At 38.7% G+C, this 24,374-nt stretch overlaps 4 protein-coding genes across 5 annotated transcripts; 2 read left to right on the top strand and 2 right to left on the bottom strand.

Annotated features, from left to right (window-relative positions):
* The first annotated feature begins 2,620 nt into the window (after window positions 1-2,620).
* Window positions 2,621-8,380, top strand: LOC121777422. The gene is made up of 10 exons (XM_042174676.1): window positions 2,621-2,848; window positions 3,935-4,654; window positions 4,835-5,410; window positions 5,512-5,580; window positions 5,661-5,915; window positions 6,021-6,322; window positions 6,399-6,525; window positions 6,642-6,764; window positions 6,840-6,983; window positions 7,752-8,380. Exons 7-10 carry the CDS (start codon window positions 6,520-6,522, stop codon window positions 8,172-8,174), a joined length of 696 nt encoding a protein of 231 aa, XP_042030610.1. The 5' UTR covers window positions 2,621-2,848; window positions 3,935-4,654; window positions 4,835-5,410; window positions 5,512-5,580; window positions 5,661-5,915; window positions 6,021-6,322; window positions 6,399-6,519; the 3' UTR covers window positions 8,175-8,380.
* An 845-nt stretch (window positions 8,381-9,225) lies between these two features.
* LOC121776896 (protein FAR-RED ELONGATED HYPOCOTYL 3-like) lies at window positions 9,226-12,200 on the bottom strand. The gene is made up of 7 exons (XM_042174046.1): window positions 12,176-12,200; window positions 11,447-11,496; window positions 11,137-11,334; window positions 10,754-11,028; window positions 10,433-10,626; window positions 9,609-9,983; window positions 9,226-9,515 (listed from the first exon to the last, which is right to left on the bottom strand). The coding sequence occupies exons 1-7, from the start codon at window positions 12,198-12,200 to the stop codon at window positions 9,226-9,228; spliced, it is 1,407 nt and encodes a 468-aa protein (XP_042029980.1).
* A 970-nt stretch (window positions 12,201-13,170) lies between these two features.
* Window positions 13,171-19,403, bottom strand: LOC121775798. 2 transcript variants are annotated; one of them, XM_042172861.1, is made up of 3 exons: window positions 19,266-19,403; window positions 13,876-13,950; window positions 13,171-13,785 (listed from the first exon to the last, which is right to left on the bottom strand). In XM_042172861.1, exons 2-3 carry the CDS (start codon window positions 13,889-13,891, stop codon window positions 13,439-13,441), a joined length of 363 nt encoding a protein of 120 aa, XP_042028795.1. In that variant the 5' UTR covers window positions 13,892-13,950; window positions 19,266-19,403; the 3' UTR covers window positions 13,171-13,438. The 2 variants fall into 2 exon arrangements, with proteins under 2 accessions (XP_042028795.1, XP_042028794.1); XM_042172860.1 differs by lacking the exon at window positions 19,266-19,403 and adding an exon at window positions 15,103-15,553.
* Window positions 19,404-22,212: 2,809 nt separating this feature from the next.
* Window positions 22,213-23,082, top strand: LOC121776895. Its single transcript, XM_042174045.1, has one exon. It carries the CDS (start codon window positions 22,213-22,215, stop codon window positions 23,080-23,082), a length of 870 nt encoding a protein of 289 aa, XP_042029979.1.
* The last annotated feature ends 1,292 nt before the right edge of the window (window positions 23,083-24,374 follow it).

Raw genomic sequence — 24,374 nt, 5'->3', positions numbered from 1 at the left:
AATTTTGGATGATGGAATGTGAAATATATGGTTTTTGGATGATGGACCGTTTTGAACCGTTCGAACCGCCGGTTTGACCGGAAACCGGTTTAATATTTTCGACTTTAATTTGAATGGGCAATTGTGCATGATTTATATTTAATTAAGGTCCTCCTTTTATAATTACTTCCAAGCTATGAATCAATCTTTACTCTTCGACGTGGGACACGTAATATTCCTATACACATGCTAATTTTGCTCTCATTTAGTTAAGATGTGCTTTTACTATTTATTCTTTTTAAATTGAAACCTGCCTTACGTTTAGATAACAGTTTTTATTTATAAATATGCTCATAATTAGAAAACAAAATCTTCTTACATCTTTTTTTAGTAAAATTTTAGGTACTTAAATTATTATTATAAACCCAATTTATTCGTGTTTAATAATATAATTGTTATAAATCAATTTATTTTAATAATTAATGTATACTAGTAGATTTAATTATATTTATTATCCACTAAATATTAATATTTTTTTTATAATTTTATTTTATCATTCACTTAATGTTATTATATAGGAGTGAGTTTTCTTCGTATATTGTAGGACTATTGGCATTGCATGTTATGAATACCCCAAATTTATGCATTATAATGTTATTTTTGTTTATTATTGATATGATTTTAATTATTTTTATAATATATGTCATTAAATATATATTACGTGTGTTGCTACAGTATTCCGGTTCGACCAGTGGTTCGACCGGTTGGACCAGTTGAACCGTGAACCAGTAGCTACGCCGGTTCGTCCACCTGTTTGGTTTTTAAAACATTGACTAAAAGAGTCTAATAATAATAAGGATTATTTAGTTAAAAATGATGCTGTGGTTGTAAAAAGGATCCAAAATGGTGATATAAATCGGCTTTATTTCATGAAATTGATGTATTTATGACTCATTTCTCCATATCTTTGAGAAAGGCAACGAGAAATGAAATACGAAGGTGATGTTAATTATGGAACTTATTGAGCATAAGAGTATCCACAATAGTGGACGAGCCGGCGGACGAGCGACCGGTGTCGCGCTCGTCCACTATTGCGACCGGCGAGCGCTCGACGAACTAGTCAGACGGACGAGCGTCAGATAACGCGGACGTCCGTCCGCTCCTCCGCTATTGTGGGTGGTCGACGGATGTCCCGACGGACTAGATCATTTTTCGATTTTTTTATTTTTTATTTTTTAATTTTTTTCGATTTTTTATTTTTTTTAAATTTGAAGATATCCGGCTCGCTGCACTTCATATCATGCACAACGATCGTTCGGCTAGCGGCAAACTATAAAGATTCAAGGCATACTGACATGTACTTTGTTTAAATTGTTGTTTTTAATTTGTTGCATTGTACTATTTTAATTTTTTTAATTAATAAAATTATTATTGCACTTTCTCTGTCCGTATTCGTGTCGAAATTTTAATTGCGTAATTGCGTATTTGTGAATTTGTGAATTTTTTTATTGTGCTTGTCTGCCGAGATGTCCCAGTGCTTGTCCGCTATTGTGCAGTGAGATGTCCTAGTAATGTGGCAGTGGGGTGGGAAGTCCTAGTGACGTGGCAGAAGGTGTTTTTGGGATGTACTAGTGCTAGTCCGTGGGGATGTCCTTCCTATTGTAGATGCTCTAATAGAAACCATAGATGTGGGAAGTATATATAGATATGCATCTAATATTGTTGTTGTATCGTGGCGGATCTATGAATTTTAATTTGAGGTAACATGTAAAAAACTTATAAATTACATTTTCTTGCAACTAAATTTTGGATTTGTATTAAATGTGGTACTCAAACTTTAAACGTATGACATATTATCATACGTCTTTAAACTTTGATTTAATATCTCTAGATGATTTTTTGCACTTTTTGGACACTTTTTTGGTCCAGACTACCCATCAAGCCCTTAAATAAGCATTTTAGTCTATTTGTGATGCGAGACACAAATTGACATTTTGTTACACGTATTAATTTCTTGAAATGACACACTTCCTTCCTTATTTAAAATAGAGGGAACTATAAATTTAGGACTTATACTTTCACTGATGCACATTTGCAGTACCTACACTTTCAAAATATCATTTTCGGTCTGTATGCTATACTTAATGCACGTTTCAAGGTCTTATTGACCTTTTCTCATTTTTTTTCGGGCTAAATCACCCTCAAATTGGTAGAGGGCAAATTTGTACTTTCAATCATTTAGAACCATTGGACGATATTTGATGCAAGTTTAATTTTTCCTCGGCTAATTCTAATTTGGATACCTTAGAATGTGATTTCACTTCCCTAAAGTTATACTCTCTCACATCCCAAATAGACTGAAATAACCTTTAGAAGCTCGAAGGTAGTTTAAACGAAAAAAATCTCCAAAAAGTGCAAAAATCCCTCTAGCGATATTTAATCATAGTCTAGGGGACGGGGTCATGATAATCTACAAACACCCTATAATACAAACTGTACAAACTTTAATCTTACCCACCTAATACAATTAATCAACGGTTAGTTTAATGTTGACATTTATAATTTCAACATTTCATACAAATCTTGTCAACAAAAGGTAATTTAGAGAATAAATTAATCAGTCAAAATCATTAATTTCGTTGAGATTATGCAATCTCGATAATCGCGTCTCTTCAACCTCTGCCCATTATTCATGTCTACTCTCTCTTCTTTCGCTCCATTCCAACTTTTCGTCTTTCCTCTCCAATCAATCGGCAATCTTTGAAGCAGCGGAATAAGCAATTCCTCGTCGTTGTTGACGCGACTCCTCTCCGGCGACGAAATGAGCTCTGTGAAGCGACGTGGGCAAGCGGAGCAGAGTCATCCGAAGGTGAGATTTCCAGCTTGAAACCCTAGTTTTCAAAAGTGGTGACATTTTTAAGTCATGGGTTTTTGGTTTTTTGGTGACAATAACTATTTTTCCACTCCTCATTGACATCCAATTTCATTTTTTGTATGTACGATTGGCCAAAAACCTATAACATGTTGAGAAACTCACACTTTTTTTGCATTTTATTGAGAAACCCAAATATTTTTTCGTTTGTTTATTTCGTTTTTGGGTTCATTTTAATAAGAAATCCACACTGTTTAGGCCGATTGTTTTTCAAAGTTTCCGGGGGAAAACCTTTAATCTCTTTGTTCGGTTTTCTTTTTTTTTATTTGCGTGGTTAATTATGCTGCAAGGAGTATACCAAGTAAAATTCGTTTAGTAGAACTCTGAATTTTGGTTGATGTTGTGTTACTGACATTCTGAAGTGTATATGAGCTTTTAGATGTGTGTTGGAAAAGTTTTGTTGAAATTTCATGTGGATTTTGGTTTGCTTTCTTTGTCAATGCCGAATGTAATTTGTGCGTATTTGTAGTGCTTGGTTTCGTGTGTATGACGATAGGTTAGGTTGACATTGGTATTGTTTTGGTTTGTTGTGTTGTGGTAATAAGATCTCGGTGACATTAAATTTGAAAATGATATCAGCACTCTTTCGTCTATGATCTTATTGATCTCTGGGATGTGACTATGTTAAGATCACGTTGACATTGAATCTACTATATTCACAATGAATACCTACTTTCTGTTTCGGTTTGGGTTGTTTCCAATGAAGAAAGCATCAAGTTTAGTACTTTGATAAGATCCCGTTGACATTAAAAGTGAAGTATTCTCTCATTGTTTGGCTGATCCTATTGACTTTAACGTTGCTTATTTTGCTGTATATGGTTTCATGTCTGAGTGACAGTTTGCATATGGGTGTTGAAATGTGATGTTGACATTGTTTTTTGCGTGTCATATGTTTTAATTTTCATGGTGATAATAACATGTCGAGGTGTTGTTGTGTTTTGTTGCTATGTTGTTATATGAGTTGAATGTTTTTTTTGTTTTTTTTTCATTTATTTAACTTAATGATGGTTGCTATTTGATCAGCAAAACGTCTAGCAAAAGGGAAAGCAAAAGACGATGGTAAGTCGAGTGGGAAACGAAGTAGACTATCTAGAAAGCCTTCAACATCTGTGGTTGGCGTCCCTGTACAAGCCAAGAGACCTCAGTTAAGGATCAAGAGAACTACTCGTTTTTTCCTGCACATCCCGAAGGCTCTAAACGAAAGGCAGAAAATTGCTGTCAGGTAGCTCGGCTTTGGTGGTCTACTCGACTATGATGTGGCCTCTGTTCCAGGAACCTTAGCCTATTTGCTATTGGAGCATTTTGACCACCTACGGTGCAGTCTTATGCTGCCCAATGGTGTTGAGCTAGTTGTTGACACGAAAGACGTCGAGCTTATTTTTGGTTTCCCAAACGAGGGATGACATTTGATCGATGAGACATAAACACCAGGATCAAATACCTGTAAACCCTTTCACTTGAAGACGAGGTTGATATAAATGCTCTGCAGACCAAGGTGCTAGAAGCAATGATGCTACAAGAAACTGGGGGGCACTTTTTAAGAAAATATTCCTACTGCTGATGGACACTGCTCTCATACCTTATGGCTATGTCAAACCCCGAATTGTGGACATTCTCGGTGATTTGCATAAAATAAAGAAGCACAATTGGTGTAGGTACTTGCTTGACAATCTGTTGAGGACGCGCGAGCTGTGGATGAAAAACAAGTCCAAAGTTCTCAGCGGGCCAGTAGTTTTCCTAGTGGTATGTCCTTCATTTATTGCATCAATGATGTCGACTTGTTGATATTTAGTTGACATGGTCTTGTGTGTGAATATGTGTTTGTTGTTGACGTGCCTGGACCTTGAGCTTAGAGCACTGTTTTTATCTGAATTAGGCTTGTTGTTAACATTTTTTATAAAACGATTTTGTTATTTACTGCAGGCCTTCTACGTCGATCGAGTAGTGCACCGTAGGAGATGTGTGCCACGTGCCATTCCTAGGATAAAGGGCTGGACGGCCAAACTGTTGAAAGAGAGAGAGGAAGAGGAAATGAAAGAAGATGATTTCGGTCTTGGACGAGAGACTTCACAATTGGATGAGAATGAACTGGGTGGTGCGGAAATGTCAACAGTAGTGGTGCATCTGCTGGCTACTGAAGATGTTGAAGAGAGAGATGCTTTGGATGAATTGGTGTATATGAGGGGTGTTTGGGGGGCAACCAAACACGTAGGTGACGGTTTCAAGATGCTGGCAAAGGAATTGAACCAAGCACCTCCGGAAATCAGGAATAAGGACAGCTTTAGAATAACATGTGACGCTCTTAGGTGGGCGTTTAGACTGGACGAAAAAGACTTTGACCCTGTGGAGTCAATGACGCAGTCACAGTCTGCCCACTATAGTGCAGCAGAAGACTGGTCAGAGTCCTTGAAATCTTTGTTGGACGCGGCTGATGAAATGGATATACTAGAAAACGAAGACGAATACCCAAGCTTCAACCTTGGGTTTGATTCCAGCCAGGTTAAGTATATATTATACATTATTTGCTGTTTAAAAACACTTCCTAGATAAATATCTGTTGATATACTTAATGAAAGTGTGATTTTTTTTGTACATTGTAGGATGATGATACTTGTCACCGTGATTGAGAACGTCAACAAGAGACAGACAATCCAAACAATGTTGAAGAGGTTTGATGTCCACCGTTTTTTCTTTTTTTTTTGTTTAATCTGATTGCTTACTCAATCATCGTATCTTACTTTCTGTAAAGGGTGATGTGTCGGAGTACGAGCTAAGGGAGCCAACCGACCTCTTTTTTAGTGGGGATGAAGTTGTATCTCAGGACGGGGACAGAGAGAACGCTGCTGATTTGGGAGGAGATGGTCTGGATTTTATTACTGGTAGTGACATTGGAAGAGAGGTGGGATGCAAAGAGCATGTGGCTGTTGCGCAAGTAGGAACGGTTATGAATGGGGAGAATGCACTCGACGTGGCTAGTGCTATTGTGCGTGATGTTGCGTCGGAGGTATATAATAGGGCTGATATTAATAATGTTGCCATTAAGCAGGGGTATTGGCATTTGGCATCATTAAAATTGACATTGTATATTTCCCTATTTTTTCTGATGTAGCACGATGCAGTAGACGTAGTCGTTCGCTCTGCCGTGGAAGCAGCCATTGAACTAGGTGATGCTCTTTTCGAAACACAAACTGTTACGGGGGGCGTTGATGTGGGTAAATTACCTATACGCCGAGATGCAGAGATGAATCGTGAAAAGAGCACGTATGTTGTAATACAACCTGCTCCAACAAGGAAACTCAGACTGCCTACAGGGAGAAGAGAGGGTTCATCATCAGCGCGTATCAACCTAACATGGACTAGAGAAGAGAGAGATTGTTACCAATTCCTTCTTGCAACACCCTACATGTGGACGTAAGCAAAACATTGTATTATTTTTTGTTGGTTTAACAAAAGTGAGCGCCTTGAATAACTTATGGTTGAAATCTAGGGAGCATGTTATTTACTCTGATGATGTTGTGGAAGTTATTAAAAGGAAATTCGGCTAGTTGAAGCCACATGAGGCTGTTGACGCTGAAGTTATCGATGTTTGGGCTTCGTATCTAAATGGCATGGAGGTGCATAAATCAACACAGACGCCCAGCAGATTGTTTATCACAACGGCTGTGACAGTAATTGTACTGTTAATATAATGTAATTTTTTTTGTCTAATGACATTCTGTAACGATTGCAGTCAGACAATGTGGTTGAACGGAGAGCTAGTTGGGAAAAATCTGAAGTTGTGTCTACATTCTGTGAGGAAATGGATGGTCAATTCAACGGCACAGGAACTTTTGACATCATACAATATGATTTGGTACTTGTTCTATTATTTAACCAAAAGCGACCTCCCTGAAAATGAATATTTAAGGAATTGTATTGCTATGTGCAGATTTTTTTCCCAATATCTTCAAAGAGGCATTACTATTTGGTGTGCTTTTCATTGAAGACTGGGGTTGCGGATGTGCTAGACCATGTTGTGCCCGAGAACGGTATTCCAGATTGGGCCAAATATGAGAGAGACTTGGATCTACTAGTAAGTCTACTATGGAAACTATATTGAAACTTGGATGCGTTCATTGATTTTATGATAAATTAGCGTTACTATTGCTGGGAATGGAAATGGTTGGAAGCACTGACATTATATGGCGTGGTAATGACATGTTGGCCCGAATTACGACATTTAATTACATCGTTCTGTTGAAATATTGAAACTTGGATGCATATGTTGATGGTATTATCAATTTGCGTTGGTATTTTTTGGTACAGAAATGGTTGGATGTGTTTGACACTATGTGGCTTGGCATTGACATGTTGACATTTATGTTGACTTTTATCGGGAGATAAATCTGCTGACATTTGCATATCCGTTGTGTGAGCTTGTGAATTCAAACTGTGTGAGCTTGTGAATTCAAATTGAGTTTAACACTATGTGACTTGGCATTGACATGTTGGCATTTATGTTGACATTTATTGGGAGATAAATCTGCTGACATTTGCATATTCAGTTTGTGTTTGTATTTGATCATTGGTGTTTTACATTTGAGGCTACCAGCGCTCTTTTGTCTCTGATCCTATTGGGCTCTTGGTTGTGACTATGATAAGACCCCGTTGACATTAAAAGTGAAATTGGTATCCTCTCTGTTTGGCTGATCCTATTGACTTTAACAGTGCTTGTTTTGCTGTATATGTTTTCATGCCTGAGTGACATTTTGCCTATGGGTGGTGAAATGTGATGTTGACATTGTTGTATATGTGTTCATGTCTGAGTGACAGTTTACATCGCCCCTGACCTATTTTGCAGAGGGATTATCTCAGTTTTTATCTCAAGTCAAAGGGACACGAGGAACTGTCTGATTTCATACTCAATGAGCGTAGTACGCGCTTGCTGGACTTGCCATGGAAGACAAGCCATCCAACGAATGACTCGGGGGTATTCCTGACGAGACACATGGAGACTTACATGGGTAACCATGCCAATTTAATGACAATGGGTCTTCAAGGAGTTAGTGTGAGGCTTCTGCAGATTCTGAGGGGGAGATATTGCAAGGCCATGCTCCTTGCACCGTTCAACGATTGCAAAGAAAGGTTCTCGTCCTACCTTAGTAATTACATCAACGTGACTCCTAACTTCAGGACAGATTACGCGAGGCAAGTGAATGGCATGTTGAACCCCAGCAACGAGCAGCACAATCAGCCCGCAAGGAAGAAAAGCAAGTTGAATTGAGTAGATTTGGAATTGACTATTTGTTTTTTAAATGTTAATGGTAGTTTTTTGGACAATGGTATTTAATTTTAGATGTGAATGGTATTTTTTTGGATATTGGTATTTTTTTTTGGCTTGTGAAGATGTTTCTTTTGTTAAGAGAAGCATCAACATTAGAAATCTCTTTCCATTTATGAAACATGGTGGTGATATTATCTCGGTTTTAACTTCACAGTGGTATTTCATTATGACCAATTTCCATTAAGACATGGTAATGATTGGTTTCACTATGAGAGTGTGTATATTCAGGTCGATAGTGGTATGACAAAGTGGTATATTTCATTATGACCAGGTTTCATTATTTTGCTGACAGACTGCATCTCGCTGCATAAGTAAAAAAAAAGGTGAAATGTCATATTAAAAAAATGTGAATGAAAATTTGAAACTGAATCCATTTGTAGACATATACTGACATTCGGTTCAGAAAAATTAGATTAACCTACACTACTATTATCAATACAGATTGATCCTCAAAACTAAAAAAATTCATACGAAGTCATACAGATGTTGCACCAACATTATAGCTCGATCTGCACCGGGATCTTCAAATCAATGAGTTCAGTCTGATCTAAATCATACAACTGTATAATACTCATTCTTCTCAAAATCTACAGCTCATATTTCATTCACTCCAAAATCAGAGAGCTGAACTATATATGATCAGACAATAATTCAACAGGGGTGTAATGACATAGCCTTAAGATGCAACAAGCATCCATATTACTTACATAAATCGAATTATGTCCACATATTTGGCAATACCTCATACAATGTGTATTTGGTAGTGTTCGAATAATTAGGTAAATAAGAAAACAAAAATAACAGTAGCAAGATGTTATTATGTTCTTGAAAACACCATGTAACATATCAACAGTCAAACCCCAAAAACCTACATTTTGGACTTTCCTTTCTCTCTGCCATAATTCATTGCATCGTGATGACCCATTTCTCGACACTTTGCACATCGCCTCTTAGGTTTGTTCCGTAGTATGATAACCTTCTCTATTGCTAATCAATTTCTTCTTCCAGACCTGCTGCATGATCCCTTTGTACTGACTACATTGGGAGGGTTCACGCTAACAACACTCGGTCGAGCTGACCCGTACAGATTCTCAATCCTTTGTTCTTTACTCATGGAAGACACTGAAGGTACTGTATCCCCGAAGAGTTTTTGACTTAGCTCTTCCATTCCGTCGAATAATGCATAAATGTCCTCGCCATTGCTCTGTGCTCGTTGAAATAGATGAAAGTATAATGAATGTAGTTTGGTTGCTACAACATGTTTATCATCCACGTGTGAAGCTGCAGAAACACAATATCAGTAGTATAGCAATATGATGACATTATATATGAACGAATCATGGAAAAAATAACTGAATGATGTTGAATACAAACCTGAAGATGATGATGCCTCCTCACTAGGATCATTGTATACTGATTTCAACAAAGACGTCTTCAGCCACCTTGTACCAAGATATGTTTCTGGTATTTCTTTCATGTCATGGTTTTTGAACAACCAGAAAATGTGGCAACATGATATTCCACGCCGCAGAAACAACTTGCAATCGCAGTGGTACGATTCGGTGCCAACTTCATGACGGACGACACCTTTGTTCCGATGGTTGTCCACTATTGTGTAAATATCAGTATTGTCCTCTATCTCAAAGTGAGACATTCTGCAATGTCGATGAGCCTCGACGATCTCATCTTGAACTTGCTGAAAGATGCGATCTGTATGCATAGCCGCTACGTGTTTCTCAAATAACAACTCTGTTGACAGGATGTTACGTTGAGCATCAGAGTAACGAGCCTTTCTGACATGTTACGTTGAGCATCCAACTTGGTGTTGTAGTGTATCACAAAGTCAACGAGATTAAAGTGAGGTTTTGTGTACCTTTTAAAAAAGTTATTCTCGGCCTCAGAGAATGATGTTGTCTTCAACAACGACCCCATTGGGAAATCCCTAAAATATGCTGGAATCCAATACTCTCGTTGGGTGAACATGGTTGTGAACCAAGGTTCGTTTTGTAAGTCATATTGGTCCATAATAGTCAACCAAGTTTCTTCAAATTCCTCTGGCTCCAACAATTCAGACCATATACAAACGTTCAAATCCTTCTTCAACTCTTCGTTGGCAAGTATTCTTTTGGGAACCTTTTCAGGAAGCTTCATCATTATGTGTCATATACACCAACGATGCCTAGTACTAGTTAGCACACGTTCTATAGCAAGTTTCATCCCCCAATCCTGGTCGGTTATTATCAACTTAGGCGTGAAACCCATACATTCGACAAACTCACTGAGCAACCAAGAGAATGAGTCAGCGCCCTCATTTGACACGAAGCCGACGCCAAACGTAACAGGGCATCTGGGGTTTTCTTTTCCAGTGAATGGCCCAAACACCATGCAATACCTATTCAACGAGCATAACAAGCAACGGGCGTGAGCAAACTGTCAACAAGAACTCAACACAACACCTGAATTTTGAGACTAATAAAAAAATAAAGAAAATGTGAGACACAAGATACACGTGTGATTACCTGTTTGTTGAGTACGTAGTATCAAAGGATACAATGTTACCGAACATCTTGTAGTTATTTCGCAACACAGCGTCACACCAAAAAAGACTAAGTAACTTCCCATTACTACCTTGCTGGAATTCGTAATGGAAACCATCACAGGTGTTCTTCTTCTCCTCCATTTGATTTAAAATCATTTGGACATCAGCGCCTTTCATTTCTTGCAATATGTCACGCTTGCCATTCCGTATGTCAGTAACGGTGCAACCAACAGAATCATAGTCACCCAGGAACTCCTTCAATAAATTGAAAGTCATTGTAGGTTTAATGTTGGCCTTTGTGTAGTCCTACATGAATTTATAATGGATATCCCCAAGGTTACGGTTGGATTTCATGTATCGGACATGCTTTTTATCGACCATCTCGTGATTGTCTAGTTCTACAAAGTTGCTAACAACATAGCGAGGACTGCCGGAATCGATTGAATACTTCAACGTAAGTTTGGCATTGCAATGACATCTGCTAGAACGACGTCTACGTTTGGTAGAACTACCCTCTTCGTCGACATCCCACTTTTCATCTTGCCTGTTGCATACAATAGTCTGCCATGTTTTGACACCATTTGAGTATTTGTGTCCGAATCTACGAGTATCAAATCGGCTCGTTGGCATATGCTTCATAAAAGGAAATTCCTTCGTCTAATGTTTCAAAGACCTGACCAACGTAAGGTTTCAGCTCGAGTTTGCAATCTGGGGTAACTGTATCTGTACACACAACAAATAAATGTCACCGAAGAAACTCATCAAGTAATGACACGGGAAGGACTGCCGGGGCAGAATATCATCACGAAATGACACCGGAAAGAACTGAATATAATAGACAAATAAGGTGTTGTCATCTTTATCTCCTTTTATACAGATTTCTTACGAATGTGAACGGCAACACATACACTCTTGTCTACATCTGGTAAGACTGCCAAAGTAGAACATTATCTACACTAAATATCAGCATATCATTCTTGTTAAATACCATGTCAACACTGACGCGCTGATATGTTATACACAACAAATAATCATAAAAAAAGTAGAGAATATTCAACCAATTCTTCACCAAAAAAAAGTCATCAAATATATCCTAGCAATTCCTCAGGATATCGTAACATATCATTATTATGTAAAGTAGAGAATATTCAACCAATTCCCCATAATATCATAACATATCATTATTATGTAAAAGCATCGAAACAAGCATCAAAACGTATAGAATATACAACCAATTCTTCACCAAAAAAAAGTTATCAAATATATCCTAGCAACAACGATCAATTCGATATATAGCCTACTACTCAACCTCATTCATTAACTAACGCAGAAACATCCAACATAATCGTCATTGGTTTCAACATTATGATACACCACTAGTTCAAATTAGCATGAAAAATACCTTGAGCTTCGTCAGACATCTCCATTTCAACACAAGCGTGGACGTTGAGCTTACGCTGAACAAATATACTCCGTAGAAGAACGCCTGAGAAGATTTATGAGATCAATTTCCACGGGAGAACAACGTCGATATCGAAATGTTGATTCCTCAGAAACTGCTTATATTTTATGGCTGAATGAGAGAGATGTTTCGGGCTGAATGAAATCTATTTCCAAAAATTAAAATAATGATAGTTTGGTAGATTGGAGATAAATTAGGGACTCATCTTTGACCATTCACGTCAATAAGCCGTTACATAATATTGTTGTCAATATTATGGCAAGGTTGGAGTGAAATGAGAGATGAAGTAACTAACGAAAGAACCGAGTTCCAAATACACCCCAGTGACAGAAATTGTATTAGGTGTTGACATTGATATATCAATCTCATTGCTAACCGTTGATTAATTCCAAAAAGTGTGTAGGATTAAAGTTTGTAGTTTGTATTATAGATAGGGGTTTGTATTACACCTCCTATGGGACGTATGTTGATATTTTTAATGTTTGAGTACCACGAAACCAAGTTTGATACTCCCTCCATCCCAACAAAGTTGGGTCACTTCTTTTGGACACGAATATTAAGAAATTGTGTTAAATGATTTAAATGATACTCCCTCCGTCTCATAGTAGATGTCACACTTTCCTTTTTAGTTTATCCCCAAAAGATATCACATTTCATATTTTGAAAAAAGTTCCTTCTCACATCAATTATAAAATTATATTTTCTCTCACCACTTAACACACAAAATAATACTCCTAAAATCTCGTGCTATCTCTCAAGTGTGACATCTACTATGAGACGGAGGGGTTAATAAATAAAATAAGATAGAGAAAAAAAAGAGTGATAAGAGAGAATAAAGTAGGTGATGAAATAAAGTAATGACTCAACTTTGTTAAGACGTCCAAAAAATAAATACGACTCAATTTAGTTAGGACGGAAGGAGTGCAAATCAAAACTTTAGGTACCAAAAATGTAATTCACTCTGAAAAATTAGTCCACATGCAGTCTCAGTTCTATTCCTCCACAATTTTCAATCAAGAATAACAATATATAAATCAAATCATCTAGAGTTTAATCTAATACTACCATAAAAGATCACAATCTTAATTCTTTACAGAACACCAAAAAAGTTCTCACATTTCCGTTAACCAACAAAATACCTACCATCACCACCAACAAAATGCATATCACTAAGTGTTCCTGCATACTGCTATCAAAACTTGCTTACAAAGCTTGCTTATTCTGACGCTTCTGCTTAAGAACACGCGAGACGTATGCAGGTTTCACAGAATCAGGCAGCCCCATAAACAGATCAAGGCGCTCTGGTTTTTCTCCAAGAGCCTCACAAACATCGAATTTGTCATCGAGTGAAAGATCGGGTATATTACCCAAGAGATTGAACAACTCCCTTCTCATTTTGCTTAAATCAACCGCATATCCGATTCGAGTAGACAAATGTTGTAGTGTAGCAATTGTATCCTCGTGCATTTTACTAAGTAATGCAAGAACACCTTCCATCCCGTCCACTGCCTTGCGTTTTTTACACTCACTATGCCCCGTATCGATGCTACCTATTTTCAAATTACAGCAACAAGTAGATATCATTGTATTTCAGTTCGGAAATAGCTATATACAAAAGATTAATGCATAGAGTCACTAACCTTGGGTCACACTCATGCCTAGTGTGTTTTCAAGTTCAGGCCTCAGCTAGAAAAGAGCATTAAACTGATAACAATCTGTAGCTCAAATCAAACACAAAGCAACTGTTAAGCCACTTCTTACTGATAAAACATAATCCACAACGGTAACCACTTGAAAGACTAAGAGCATCCACAGTAGGACAAACATCCCAATAGCCTAGCACTAGGACATCCCAAAAACACCTCATGCCACGTCACTAGGACATCCCACTGCACAATAATAGCCTAGCACTAGGACTAACCTACTTTGGGACGTCCTACCGCTCATCCGCTATTGCGACGGACACCTCCGCAGACATCCCGCTAGTCCTACCTGACGTCCTACCTAATATCCGCTATTGCGGATGCTCTAATATAGCAAACCACAGACTATATATCCAAATTTTCAGCAAAATACATAAAGTGAACTTGCGCACATCAAATGGGAAAATTATCAATCTAATTAAAGTTCTACTATCCTCAAAACGAAAATAAATGTAGCACCACCAACAAAGAACATGATAAACCTTCACTACGTCCATTCATATTGCCTAAAAGCCAACATATCTTCACTAAAAGAACAAAATCATCTCTAAGAACACTATGCATAGAAATGAAAATCCATTAACCTTCTGATAACACAATAATCTCTCAAAAAATATCTAAATGATAATAGATTTAAATAGTAGCCAGAAAGAACAGAATGGTCAGTAAAAACCAATTTCCTAAACAAATCCAACAAGCAATAACATAATAATGACCCTAAAAAGTCTAACCAAAATGCTGAAAACAAACCTCTATAAGTGTATCTTTGCCAGAATAGAAAAAACATAATATTTGATCGATTCAATTTCAATTCTCTCCATTATTTCCCAACATTCAACAACAAAATGATAGTAAAATCTTGTTTCGTTTCTGCATTCTATAAAAAATAACCAAAGAATGTCGAAAGCAAACTTCAAGCAGTTCATATTATCTCATATTAAGCGTAAATCTAATGAAATGAAGAAGAATAAGTTCGACGAAACAAGACGAGAACTTGAGAAATTGCCGCTGACACAAAACCTAGGGGAAATGCGACGTCGTGCGAAGACTTGGAGGATTAAATCAGTATGAACTCAAAGCTGCGTAAACCCTAAGATCTCCAGCAGTAGGCATTTTCCTATCAGAATTATTGCAATCAAATCTTCGCAAACCCAAAGCAATTACCTTACAAATGCATCTGGATGCTTCCGTGAAAACTACAAGACGGCGTGGGAGAGCGTTCAGAGTTGCGGCAACTCTGAATTGAGCCAATTTCCGTCTACAATGGAAAATCGAAGAAGAGGAGCGGATTCTGAAATTGTGTTTACTCAACTGAAATTGTGTTTAGGTTCAGATAATTCAAGGATAAAATTGTCCTTACATAAATTATTTTTAATCTAATCTTAATTATCTTATAAGTACTTACATAAATTATTTTTAATGGTAATTGTGTTCAGCTCGAGCTCAAAGAAAAATCAGATCAGGTTGGAATCAACTGAAATTTTATCGAACTTCAATTCTTTTTACCAATCTACCTCGAAAAATAGTACTCCATCCTCCCGGAATAAATATACCAAACGCTTACATATAGTATTTCTTTCGGCAAAAAAAGTTAAGAAAATGATGTTTTGTAAATTTAGTGATACATACTCCAGAAGAGTTAACTTTTTCCTAAATAATGTACCCCATATTACTTATATTAGGACAAATGAAGTGTTTTATACTACTACACAGTAACCGGGATAAATCAGGCTAGTCCAATTTTTTGGGTTAAGGCAATAGGACCGACAAGAAATTATTTCGGGGTTACAAATCATGTGGATCAATGCACCCTAAAACCAAACTAACACATTAAATTGGATATTTTTTACTACTTTATATGGGTACGCTTCTACAAATATAGACTACTGCCTATTTTTTAACTGCGATAAAAACACGCCGTGAAGCATGAGAAAGGCAGTGAATGTGCCACTGGGCTGGCCGACACCGGACCATGTATATCACAGACCCGTGACAATCAAGAACAACAATAAATAAATAAATAAATAAATAAATAAATAAATAGCACATCCAGATTTCAATTTAGTAGTACTACCATATAAGGTCACAATTTTACATATCACCAAAAGTACTCATATTTCCGGTAACCAAAAGTACAAAATACATATCACCAAAAGCTTTCCTACATATCGCAGTCAATACTTGGTTACAGAGATTGCTTATTCCTAACGGTTCCCCTTCTCCTTGAGAACACGCGTGACGTATGCAGGTTTCACAGAATCAGGCAGCCCCATAAACAGATCCAGCCGTGCCGGATTTCCTCCAAGAGTCTCACAAACAACGAATTTGTCAGTGAGTGAAAGATCGGGTATATTACCCAAGAGATTGAACAACTCCCTTCTCGTTTTGCTTAAATCAACCTCATGTCCAACCCGTGTGAACAAATGTAGTAGTGTAACATTTGTATCCTCATGCATTTTACCAAGTAATGCAATAACACCTGCCATCCCTTCAAGAGGCCTACTATACCCCGTATCGTCGCTATCTATTTTCAAATTACAGCAATAAGGACACATTATTGTATCAGTTAAAAAATTCTAGTAACTTTTTTTACAAGATTAATGCATAGAGTCACTAACCTTCGGTCACATTACTCATGTCTTAAGTGCAGTTTGAAGCTCAGGCCTCAGCTAGAAAAGTGCGTAAGGCCATCCGCAATGGGCGGACGATGGCACGCCCGATGGCGCGCATCGTCCGCGCCATCGATCGTCCGCGCCCATTGCGGATACGGACGATAGGTCGCGGACGATCGTCGCGGCCGATACTAAGGGCGCGGAGGATGGCGCGCCCGATGCCTATCGTCCGCGCCATCGTCCGCCCCATTGTGGCGTACACGGACGATGGCTGCGGACGATAGGCATCAGGCGCGCCATCGTCCTCCCCATTGTGGCGTACACGGACGATAGGTCGCGGACGATGGCACGCGGTTTGGTTGTTTTATAAATAGAGTTCATTCGTTTTACATTTCATTTCACAATTTCACTTTCGAAACTTACATTTACATAATTACTACGAAATGGCTTCAAGTCCAAATAGTCCTATGTTTAGTGGAGATGCGCGTTGGCCGGGTACAGAACCCGGCCAATATCGTTCGTTCGACACCAACGCCCAATACGATCCCGATTTCAGTACGGACTCGTATGGGTTGTCGGACATGGAGCCGTCTCCAACCCGACCAGTCGCCCCCTCCCGACGTGACGCCGCAGCGGCCGATCCCGACCCCGCCGCGACCGCTTCCGCCCCAGCCAAAAAGAAGCGGAACCGGCAGCGGGCGCAGAAGTTGCCGCCTCCCGGTGATTGCGATGAGTACGCCCCCGGTCGTACAAACTACACCGACGAGGAAACTCTCATTTTGGCCCGGTGTTGGGTAGATATATCGGAAGATCCGATATTCGCGAACAACCAGAGGCAGTTCGCGTACTGGGAGCGCATCGCCGACCTCTACAATGCGGCCAAGCCGCCGAACGCGTACAAGCGCAAGCGTGAGCAACTCCGCAAGCACTGGGATCAAGTGAAGAAGCAAGTGAACTTGTACGCGGCGGAGTTCGAGAAGTGCGCGCGGGCACAGGGGAGCGGCGAGAGCTGGGAAGACGTGCGTGCTAAAGCGATATTGTCGTACCGGTCGATGTTCGGCGAGTTCAAGCACGAGGCCATCTGGACGCTTTTGAGGGACAAGCAGAAATTCCAAGGTGGAATTCTGCACACTAGTGCGCCAAAGAGGATGAAGACCACCGAAGTTGGTGGTTACACGAGCAGCGGCAGCGGCAATCAACCGGTTGACCTCAACCGGTTGTACGTGGACGACAGCGGTTCCGGCACACCGATGTCCTCCCGACGTCCTCCCGGCGTCAAGGCTGCGAAGGCCAAAGGGAAGGCGGCCGCGACCTCATCCTCGACCGCTGCAACCCCACCTCCGCTCCCGGAAATGCTCCCGCCCCAGGCAGCCGAAGTGTATTCGTCGTTGGCGACAGCGTCGATGGCGAGGACGTTGTTGGAGACGCACAAGGCCCTCAAGAAGTGTACCGACCCCGACGAAGCCGAATACCTCCGGGCATTGATAGATGAACTGCGTCGGAAGTTGGGAATTGCACCGACTTAGTTTTTTTTTTTGTAAGTTGAACGGTGTAACTTCTTTTTTTATTAATGTGTCCCCGTTTGTTATTTCGACCTTTTTATTTACTCGTTATTAATTGTTAGTTGAAAACATTTAAATCAATTAAACAAATAAATAAAATGATGATGTGGCGCGCCATAGGGCGCGCCTTAGGGCGCGCCTTAGGGCGCCCCACTGCAGGTGGGGAGGTAGGAGGATAAAACTGCTGACGTGGCGCGCCATAGGGCGCGCCTTAGGGCGCCCCATTGCTAATGCCCTAAAACATATAACAAGCTGTAGCTCAAATCAGAAACAAAGCAAATGTTAAGTCACTGCTTATAGATAAAACACACAGCAGTAACTACTTGAAGGACTAACAAAAACAACACCACACAGACTGTATATCCAAGTAGAGACATATGATTTTCAGCACAATACATGAAGTGAACTGAACTAGATCAGAACACACATGATCAAATAGGGAAATAATCAATCTAATTGAAGTTATACTATCCATAAAAATGAAAATAAATGCAGCACAAACAAGCAAAAACAAGATATAAACCTTGAAAAGGTCCATTCATATTGCCTAAACGCCAACGTATCTTCACTAAAACAACACAATTATCTCTAAAACAACACTAAACATAAAAATGAAAATCCATGAACCTCCTGTGAACACAGTAATCTCATCTAGATGTATTCTCACCAGAAAGAACAGAATAGTCAGAAAAACAGCAAATCACCCAACAAGCAATAGCATAATAATTGCCCTAAACAGTTTAACCAAAAGCTGAAAACAAACATCTACCAGTGTATTTCACCAGAAAAATCAAAATATTAGGTCAATTTAAATCCTCTTCACAGCTTTTCATACATTCAACTTGATGATAGCCTGTTTCGTTACTGCATTTTATAAAAATAAATAACACAAAAATGCTGAAAGCAAACCTCAATCAGTTTCATATTATCACATATTAAGAGTAAATCAAATTTAAAAAGAGGATTAAGTTAGACGAAATTAGAGGAAATCCTAATTAGAACATATTCCGCTGACACAAAACCTAGGGGAAAAATGCAACGTCGTGCGAAGACTTAAATTGAATCTGTATGAACTCTGTTCAGTTAGCAAACCCTGAGATCTCCTGCAACAGCCATTTTCCCAACTAAATTTTGCGAAACAGAAAGCAATTACCTTAGAAATGCCTCTAGGTTCTCCCGCGATAACTGCAAAAGGGCGTGAACGTGAAGAGTGGCGGAGTTTATAGGAGATGCTGTTTATATAGTTTTAGAATTTTATTAGGAGTGATTTGTCCTTCTGATTTACAATCATGACTTGAAATAAGTAAAATGAGTACCAAACATAAACATAAGATATTTAAGGTTTTCTTTATCTAATCTATCAAATGAATATGGAGTATTTTATTTTTAATAATCTTGGACTGGATATCAAACATACAGATGAAACTTGGTACAATTTCAGTTGTCCAATAATTAGGCTGGATCAGACATTTTCAGGCTAAGTTGCTATCTGGAGCTAGCATAAAATTTTTGGGACAACAAATCATGCGAATTAGCCTGAGGTGGTATTTCTTCTCTATAGACTTGAAGGACTATAGAGGCTCATGATCAGCCTCCACCAGTTTGAAAATTTTTTATAGACTGATTAGAATAATGCATGACACAGTCTTCATTGAATTTATCTTTCTTAGTATACTCCTCTTTACATAGTGAAGAGAAGGAAAGGAGTTTGCCCACGGGGGCAGCTCAGTTGGCAACGGAGGGGCAGATCTTGCTGCAATGAGTTTGGGTTCGAATCTCACTCCTGTCGTGTAGTTGCTTCCATCTCTCAGGTACAAGTATGAGGTCTTGGGAGATGGGCTTCTGGCAGCACCTCCCCCTTAATGGGCTACTGCATACCCTGATTGAACCCCCTCACATGATGTCGGGTCGGGATGTGGGGGCAGCCAAGACGATGAAATCGTCCTTTTTTTTCTGCAAAGAGAAGGAAAGGAGAAAAAATACAGACCAGTTTACTTAAAGTTGAGTTATGAGTTACGACATGTACATTTATCTATCATCACTCATAATTAAAAATTGGATTGACAGTTTCTTTCTGATTATGGTTGAGGAAAACTTATTATGAATTCAAAAATCAGGTTAAATCACTAACCAGACATTTAAAAGTTGACCTCCACAAAAGTCAATCAGTTCATTCCGATGACCTCTAAGAAAATGACACAATTTTGTTTAAGAAATCCACCTCTCATTCCTAATACAATACTTATTGCTAGGTTTTGTATGTTGTGTCGCCAACAATGGGAAGGATACAGTGTGAATCTCATTTCAGCCATTCACACCCGTTGATTCTGATCTCCGATGCCGATGGCGGCGCCACCAATTCATCTCATTGTTCAGGATGCAAGCTGAAGCCCTCCAGCATGATCTACTCCTGCACAATCTGCCCTTTCTTCCTCCACCAAAAATGCTTCCAAATGCCCAACGCCATCACCCACCCTTTCCACAACGACCACCCTCTCACACTCCTCTCTTCACCGGCCTACGCCGCCGGCGAGTTCAGCTGCGACGCCTGAAAAGGATGGCTTGTCTGATTCTGTTTCTGTTTACAGTCATTGTGTTTTTCTATAACAATTTGGACTTGAGAAGTTACCAAAAAATAAAATTATTGAATGTTGTGCTCTATACGATTGTATTTGTAACTAAAGTTGATCTGAATCACTACTGTTGGTGTGGTGATTCAGCATCTCATCCCTTAAACATGAGTTAAACATGAGGTTAGACCATCTTCAATCGTACCCAAAAATGAGTTTTAGTATAGAAATCTTCTCCAACCATACACCAAACTCAAATTCATTTTTTGTGTTTTTTTAAAAACAACACAAAATATGGTGCTACTGTAAAAATTTTGTGAGATAAAAATTCAAAAATTGTGTAAATTTTGAATTTGGTGTAAATGGTTGGAATAAAACTACTTTTTCGTGTAATATATACTCAAAAATGGATTTGAGTTTGGTGTAAATAGTTGGAGATATGTTAGTCTCTACTACTTAGTGCGTTAACTGTTGGAATAGGATTTATGAGGGATTAGTCCTCTAGCTATGTTTTACTCATTCATGCAAACAAGTCTTGGTTGACAGATATATCAAGTTGGAGAATTAAATGTTAGGCTGGTTATTTAGTCTTGTGGATATAGGATGCTCATAAAGTCAAATGAGATGCATTAAATTCATCCTTAATCAGATGAGAAACTGATTCTGTCACTATTTTTCGCCATTAATTAAAGAAGGATAGTTCCCGTCACTAATTCCGTCAGTAAATCGAGTTTTTTTGTAGTGTATGAAGTTCACTTTCTCCATGCCTAATTAAGCAACAAGCAGTAATATACCTCTGGAGTGGATTTTATTAGTAAATTTTAGCAATAAGGTATTGAAAAATGCTTCGATTAAAGGTAGATAATAGCCTCTTTCATTAATTCATCAAGTGGAATGCGTATTAGCTGGATGAAATCACATCAAATCAAATTTAAAATCCTTCATATTGGAAATATATCGTCATCTTCGCGTTGCCCAATTGATATTTGATTCCTCGTGCCAACAGAACAAGTCTTCTTCCCCTTGCATTATGGAATTAATCCCCCAATCCTCATCACATTTTTTTAAAACTTGTGAGCTTGACCAATAATTAATACTACTGTATATAATAAAAATACACAAAAAATGAGTTTCTTATTTATTCTTTTTCGTAATCCCTTCATCAATAATTTAAAGTCTCTTTCAATTCGGTATATGTTCTATACAATATGCGAAACAAAGTATATGAAAAAAGTTAAAGTAGAATATGAATCACACTTTTATAAGATCGATTAATAATATAATAAAATGAAATATTTTACTGAGAACGTATTTAAATGACAAATTGAGACGTATTTATGATAAGTGACGACCATGTCAAACTATCTGGTACGCCGACGTTATTCCTCCCACCTCATAAGTTGACCTCAATAGCCAACTGCCCTGATCCAATAATCACCGTTGACTTTGCACAAGTAAACCTTCTCTGTCTTCTTCCTTGATCAACTCAATATAATTAAACCATGCAACAACTTGCATAATCAATCTCAAATGGGGAAGCCAACCAGCACCACCGCAGAGGCACCTTCCATCACCCATTTCAGCCACCCACACCCCCTCCTTCTCTCCAACAACCCCCCAACCCAGCACTGCTCCGCCTGCAATCTCCCCACCCCCGCGGCAGCAGCAACCTACGTCTGCATAATCAACAGCTGCAGCTTCGGGCTCCACCCGAAATGCAGCCTGCTCCCGCACCAGATCAGCCACCCCTTCGACCACCAGCACGCCCTCACCCTCTACCCGAGGCCCGTCTACCCGGAGGGCCTCTTCAACTGCGACGCCTGCGGCAACCGCGGCGGCGCCTTCTCCTACCACTGCAGCCCCTGCGGCGTCGACCTCCACACCACCTGCGCCTCCCTGCCGCTCAGCCTCACCCACCGCCTCCACAATCACGCCCTCGCCCTCACCTTCTCCGCGCCCTACCTGGGGAACTCCTTCTCCTGCGACGTCTGCAAGAAGCTTGGCTCTAAAACGTGGCTCTACCGCTGCGCCGCCTGCGAATTCGACGTCCATTTGACCTGCGTCGCCGCCGTCGTTCCTCCGCCTCTGCAGCGCCCGAGACCGGCGCAGAATCGTCCGAATAATCAGGGAGGACGAGTGGCGGCGGCGCAGCCGGTTTATGGAGGTGCGAGGCCGGTGAATACGCTGGGGAATCAGATATTGCTTGCGGCGGTGGAAGGAGCTGCCGGCGGCGTGGCTCAGACGGCGACGGGGGTTATTTTTCAGGAATTGTTTGGCGTTGGCGGAGGCGGAGGGGGAGGAGGTAATGGCTTTTGTGTGGATGTTTTGGGGATGGACGGTAGAGCAAGTGTTGACGGAGCGGCGGCGGAGATGGATCATACTAGCATTGGATTATCTTGATTTGGAGAAGTTCTTTGAAGGCTTTTTTTTAATCTTTTTCTCTTCTTATTTTAGTTTTTAGCATTTTTAATGTGTTTTTTTAGCAATAAGTACTACTTTAATTTCCAAGAATAGTGAATCATTTGTAATGAAAGGATTGGCAACTAGGACAATTCTTTTTTAAAGAACTACTACAAAACTAGGACCATTCTTTTAACGGCCTTTCCATAATTTGAGTAATAAGCCTTGGGCTTCTTGAAAGAATAGTAGTCTGGCAGTCTTAATCTATCATAATTTAAAGTGCAAGTTGGGTGAAAAAACTTTAATATCCTTTTTGGAGGGAAAATGGAAAGATGTTGTGTTTTTTATTTCTTTACTTTATTTTGAGTCTTCCAATATATTTTCAACATGAAAATACTTAATTCTTTAATTTTTGAAGGCAAAAATAATTGGACAAATAATCTTGAAGAAGTTTAAAAACATATTTAAACAGTGCATTACCATTGATTTTGTCTTATAATTAAGTTATTTAAATTGATATATTAGCCTTATATTTGGGTGAAATTTGGAAGTGTGCTAAGAGAGTTTAGTTTGGCCTCTAATTATTTAGGTTAAAATTGAGATTTAATCATTTATTGCAATATTTTTTCTCCGAATTAATTCACAAGCTAATCGGCAATAAAAAAAATGTAATGTTTACAATTTTCATCCTATACTTACCCCAATTAAAGTTTTTCATTCTTATATTTTAATCCGCCTCTAATTAATTAAACAATACTACTAAGTTTATAAATTAAATTATGGAATAAGATGAATTATATATATTTAAAATTAAATCTAACTTATAAAGTTTGTATAATTTCTTAATACGAATAGTAGTGTAAATTGTCATATTATTCAAAACAAACAAGATGCATAAAATATTATCGTTGTTTTAAGTGATAATTTACTTTTTTATATGTATGTGTGGCGGGAAGTAAGAAATTTATATTTTTCAATATTAAAAATTCATTTAGTCTTTGAATTCTTATTTTCTATACATTTCTGTTTTTTAAAATCCTCACATTGTTTTGAATTCTTATTTTCTATATATTTATTATATTTTATATTCATTATTTGAAACTCTTATGTCTCGTGCATACTACGGGCGTTAATACTAGTTTTATGAATTGGACTCTTACGAAATTTGCACTCTATCATGAATTTTAACTCAACCTTAATGTGCACAAGGGCAAAATTGAGATTCAATTTTAGGCTGCCTAGTGATGAATCAACTCTCTATATGTATGACTTATTTGCCGAGTGACAATTAA

The sequence above is a fragment of the Salvia splendens genome, chromosome 18 (genome assembly GCF_004379255.2).
Source record: "Salvia splendens isolate huo1 chromosome 18, SspV2, whole genome shotgun sequence".
In the NCBI taxonomy this organism is placed as follows: Eukaryota; Viridiplantae; Streptophyta; class Magnoliopsida; order Lamiales; family Lamiaceae; genus Salvia; species Salvia splendens.
Note: the sequence above shows the minus strand (reverse complement) of the source record. Positions and strands in the feature narration are given on the sequence as shown.

Excerpts from the sequence above, each read along its gene's own strand:
- LOC121777422 (XM_042174676.1), top strand. Across the intron at positions 6,765-6,839 it reads ACATCATACAATATGATTTG|ATTTTTTTCCCAATATCTTC; the intron begins GTACTTGTTCTA and ends TGCTATGTGCAG. Across the intron at positions 6,984-7,751 it reads AGAGAGACTTGGATCTACTA|AGGGATTATCTCAGTTTTTA; the intron begins GTAAGTCTACTA and ends CCTATTTTGCAG.
- LOC121776896 (XM_042174046.1), bottom strand. The coding sequence starts at position 12,200 with ATGGAGATGTCTGACGAAGCTCAAG. Across the intron at positions 9,984-10,432 it reads GATGAAACTTGCTATAGAAC|AGTTGTTATTTGAGAAACAC; the intron begins GTGTGCTAACTA and ends TCCTGTCAACAG. Across the intron at positions 9,516-9,608 it reads GGAGGCATCATCATCTTCAG|CTTCACACGTGGATGATAAA; the intron begins GTTTGTATTCAA and ends GTGTTTCTGCAG.
- LOC121776895 (XM_042174045.1), top strand. The coding sequence starts at position 22,213 with ATGGGGAAGCCAACCAGCACCACCGCAGAGGCACCTTCCATCACCCAT.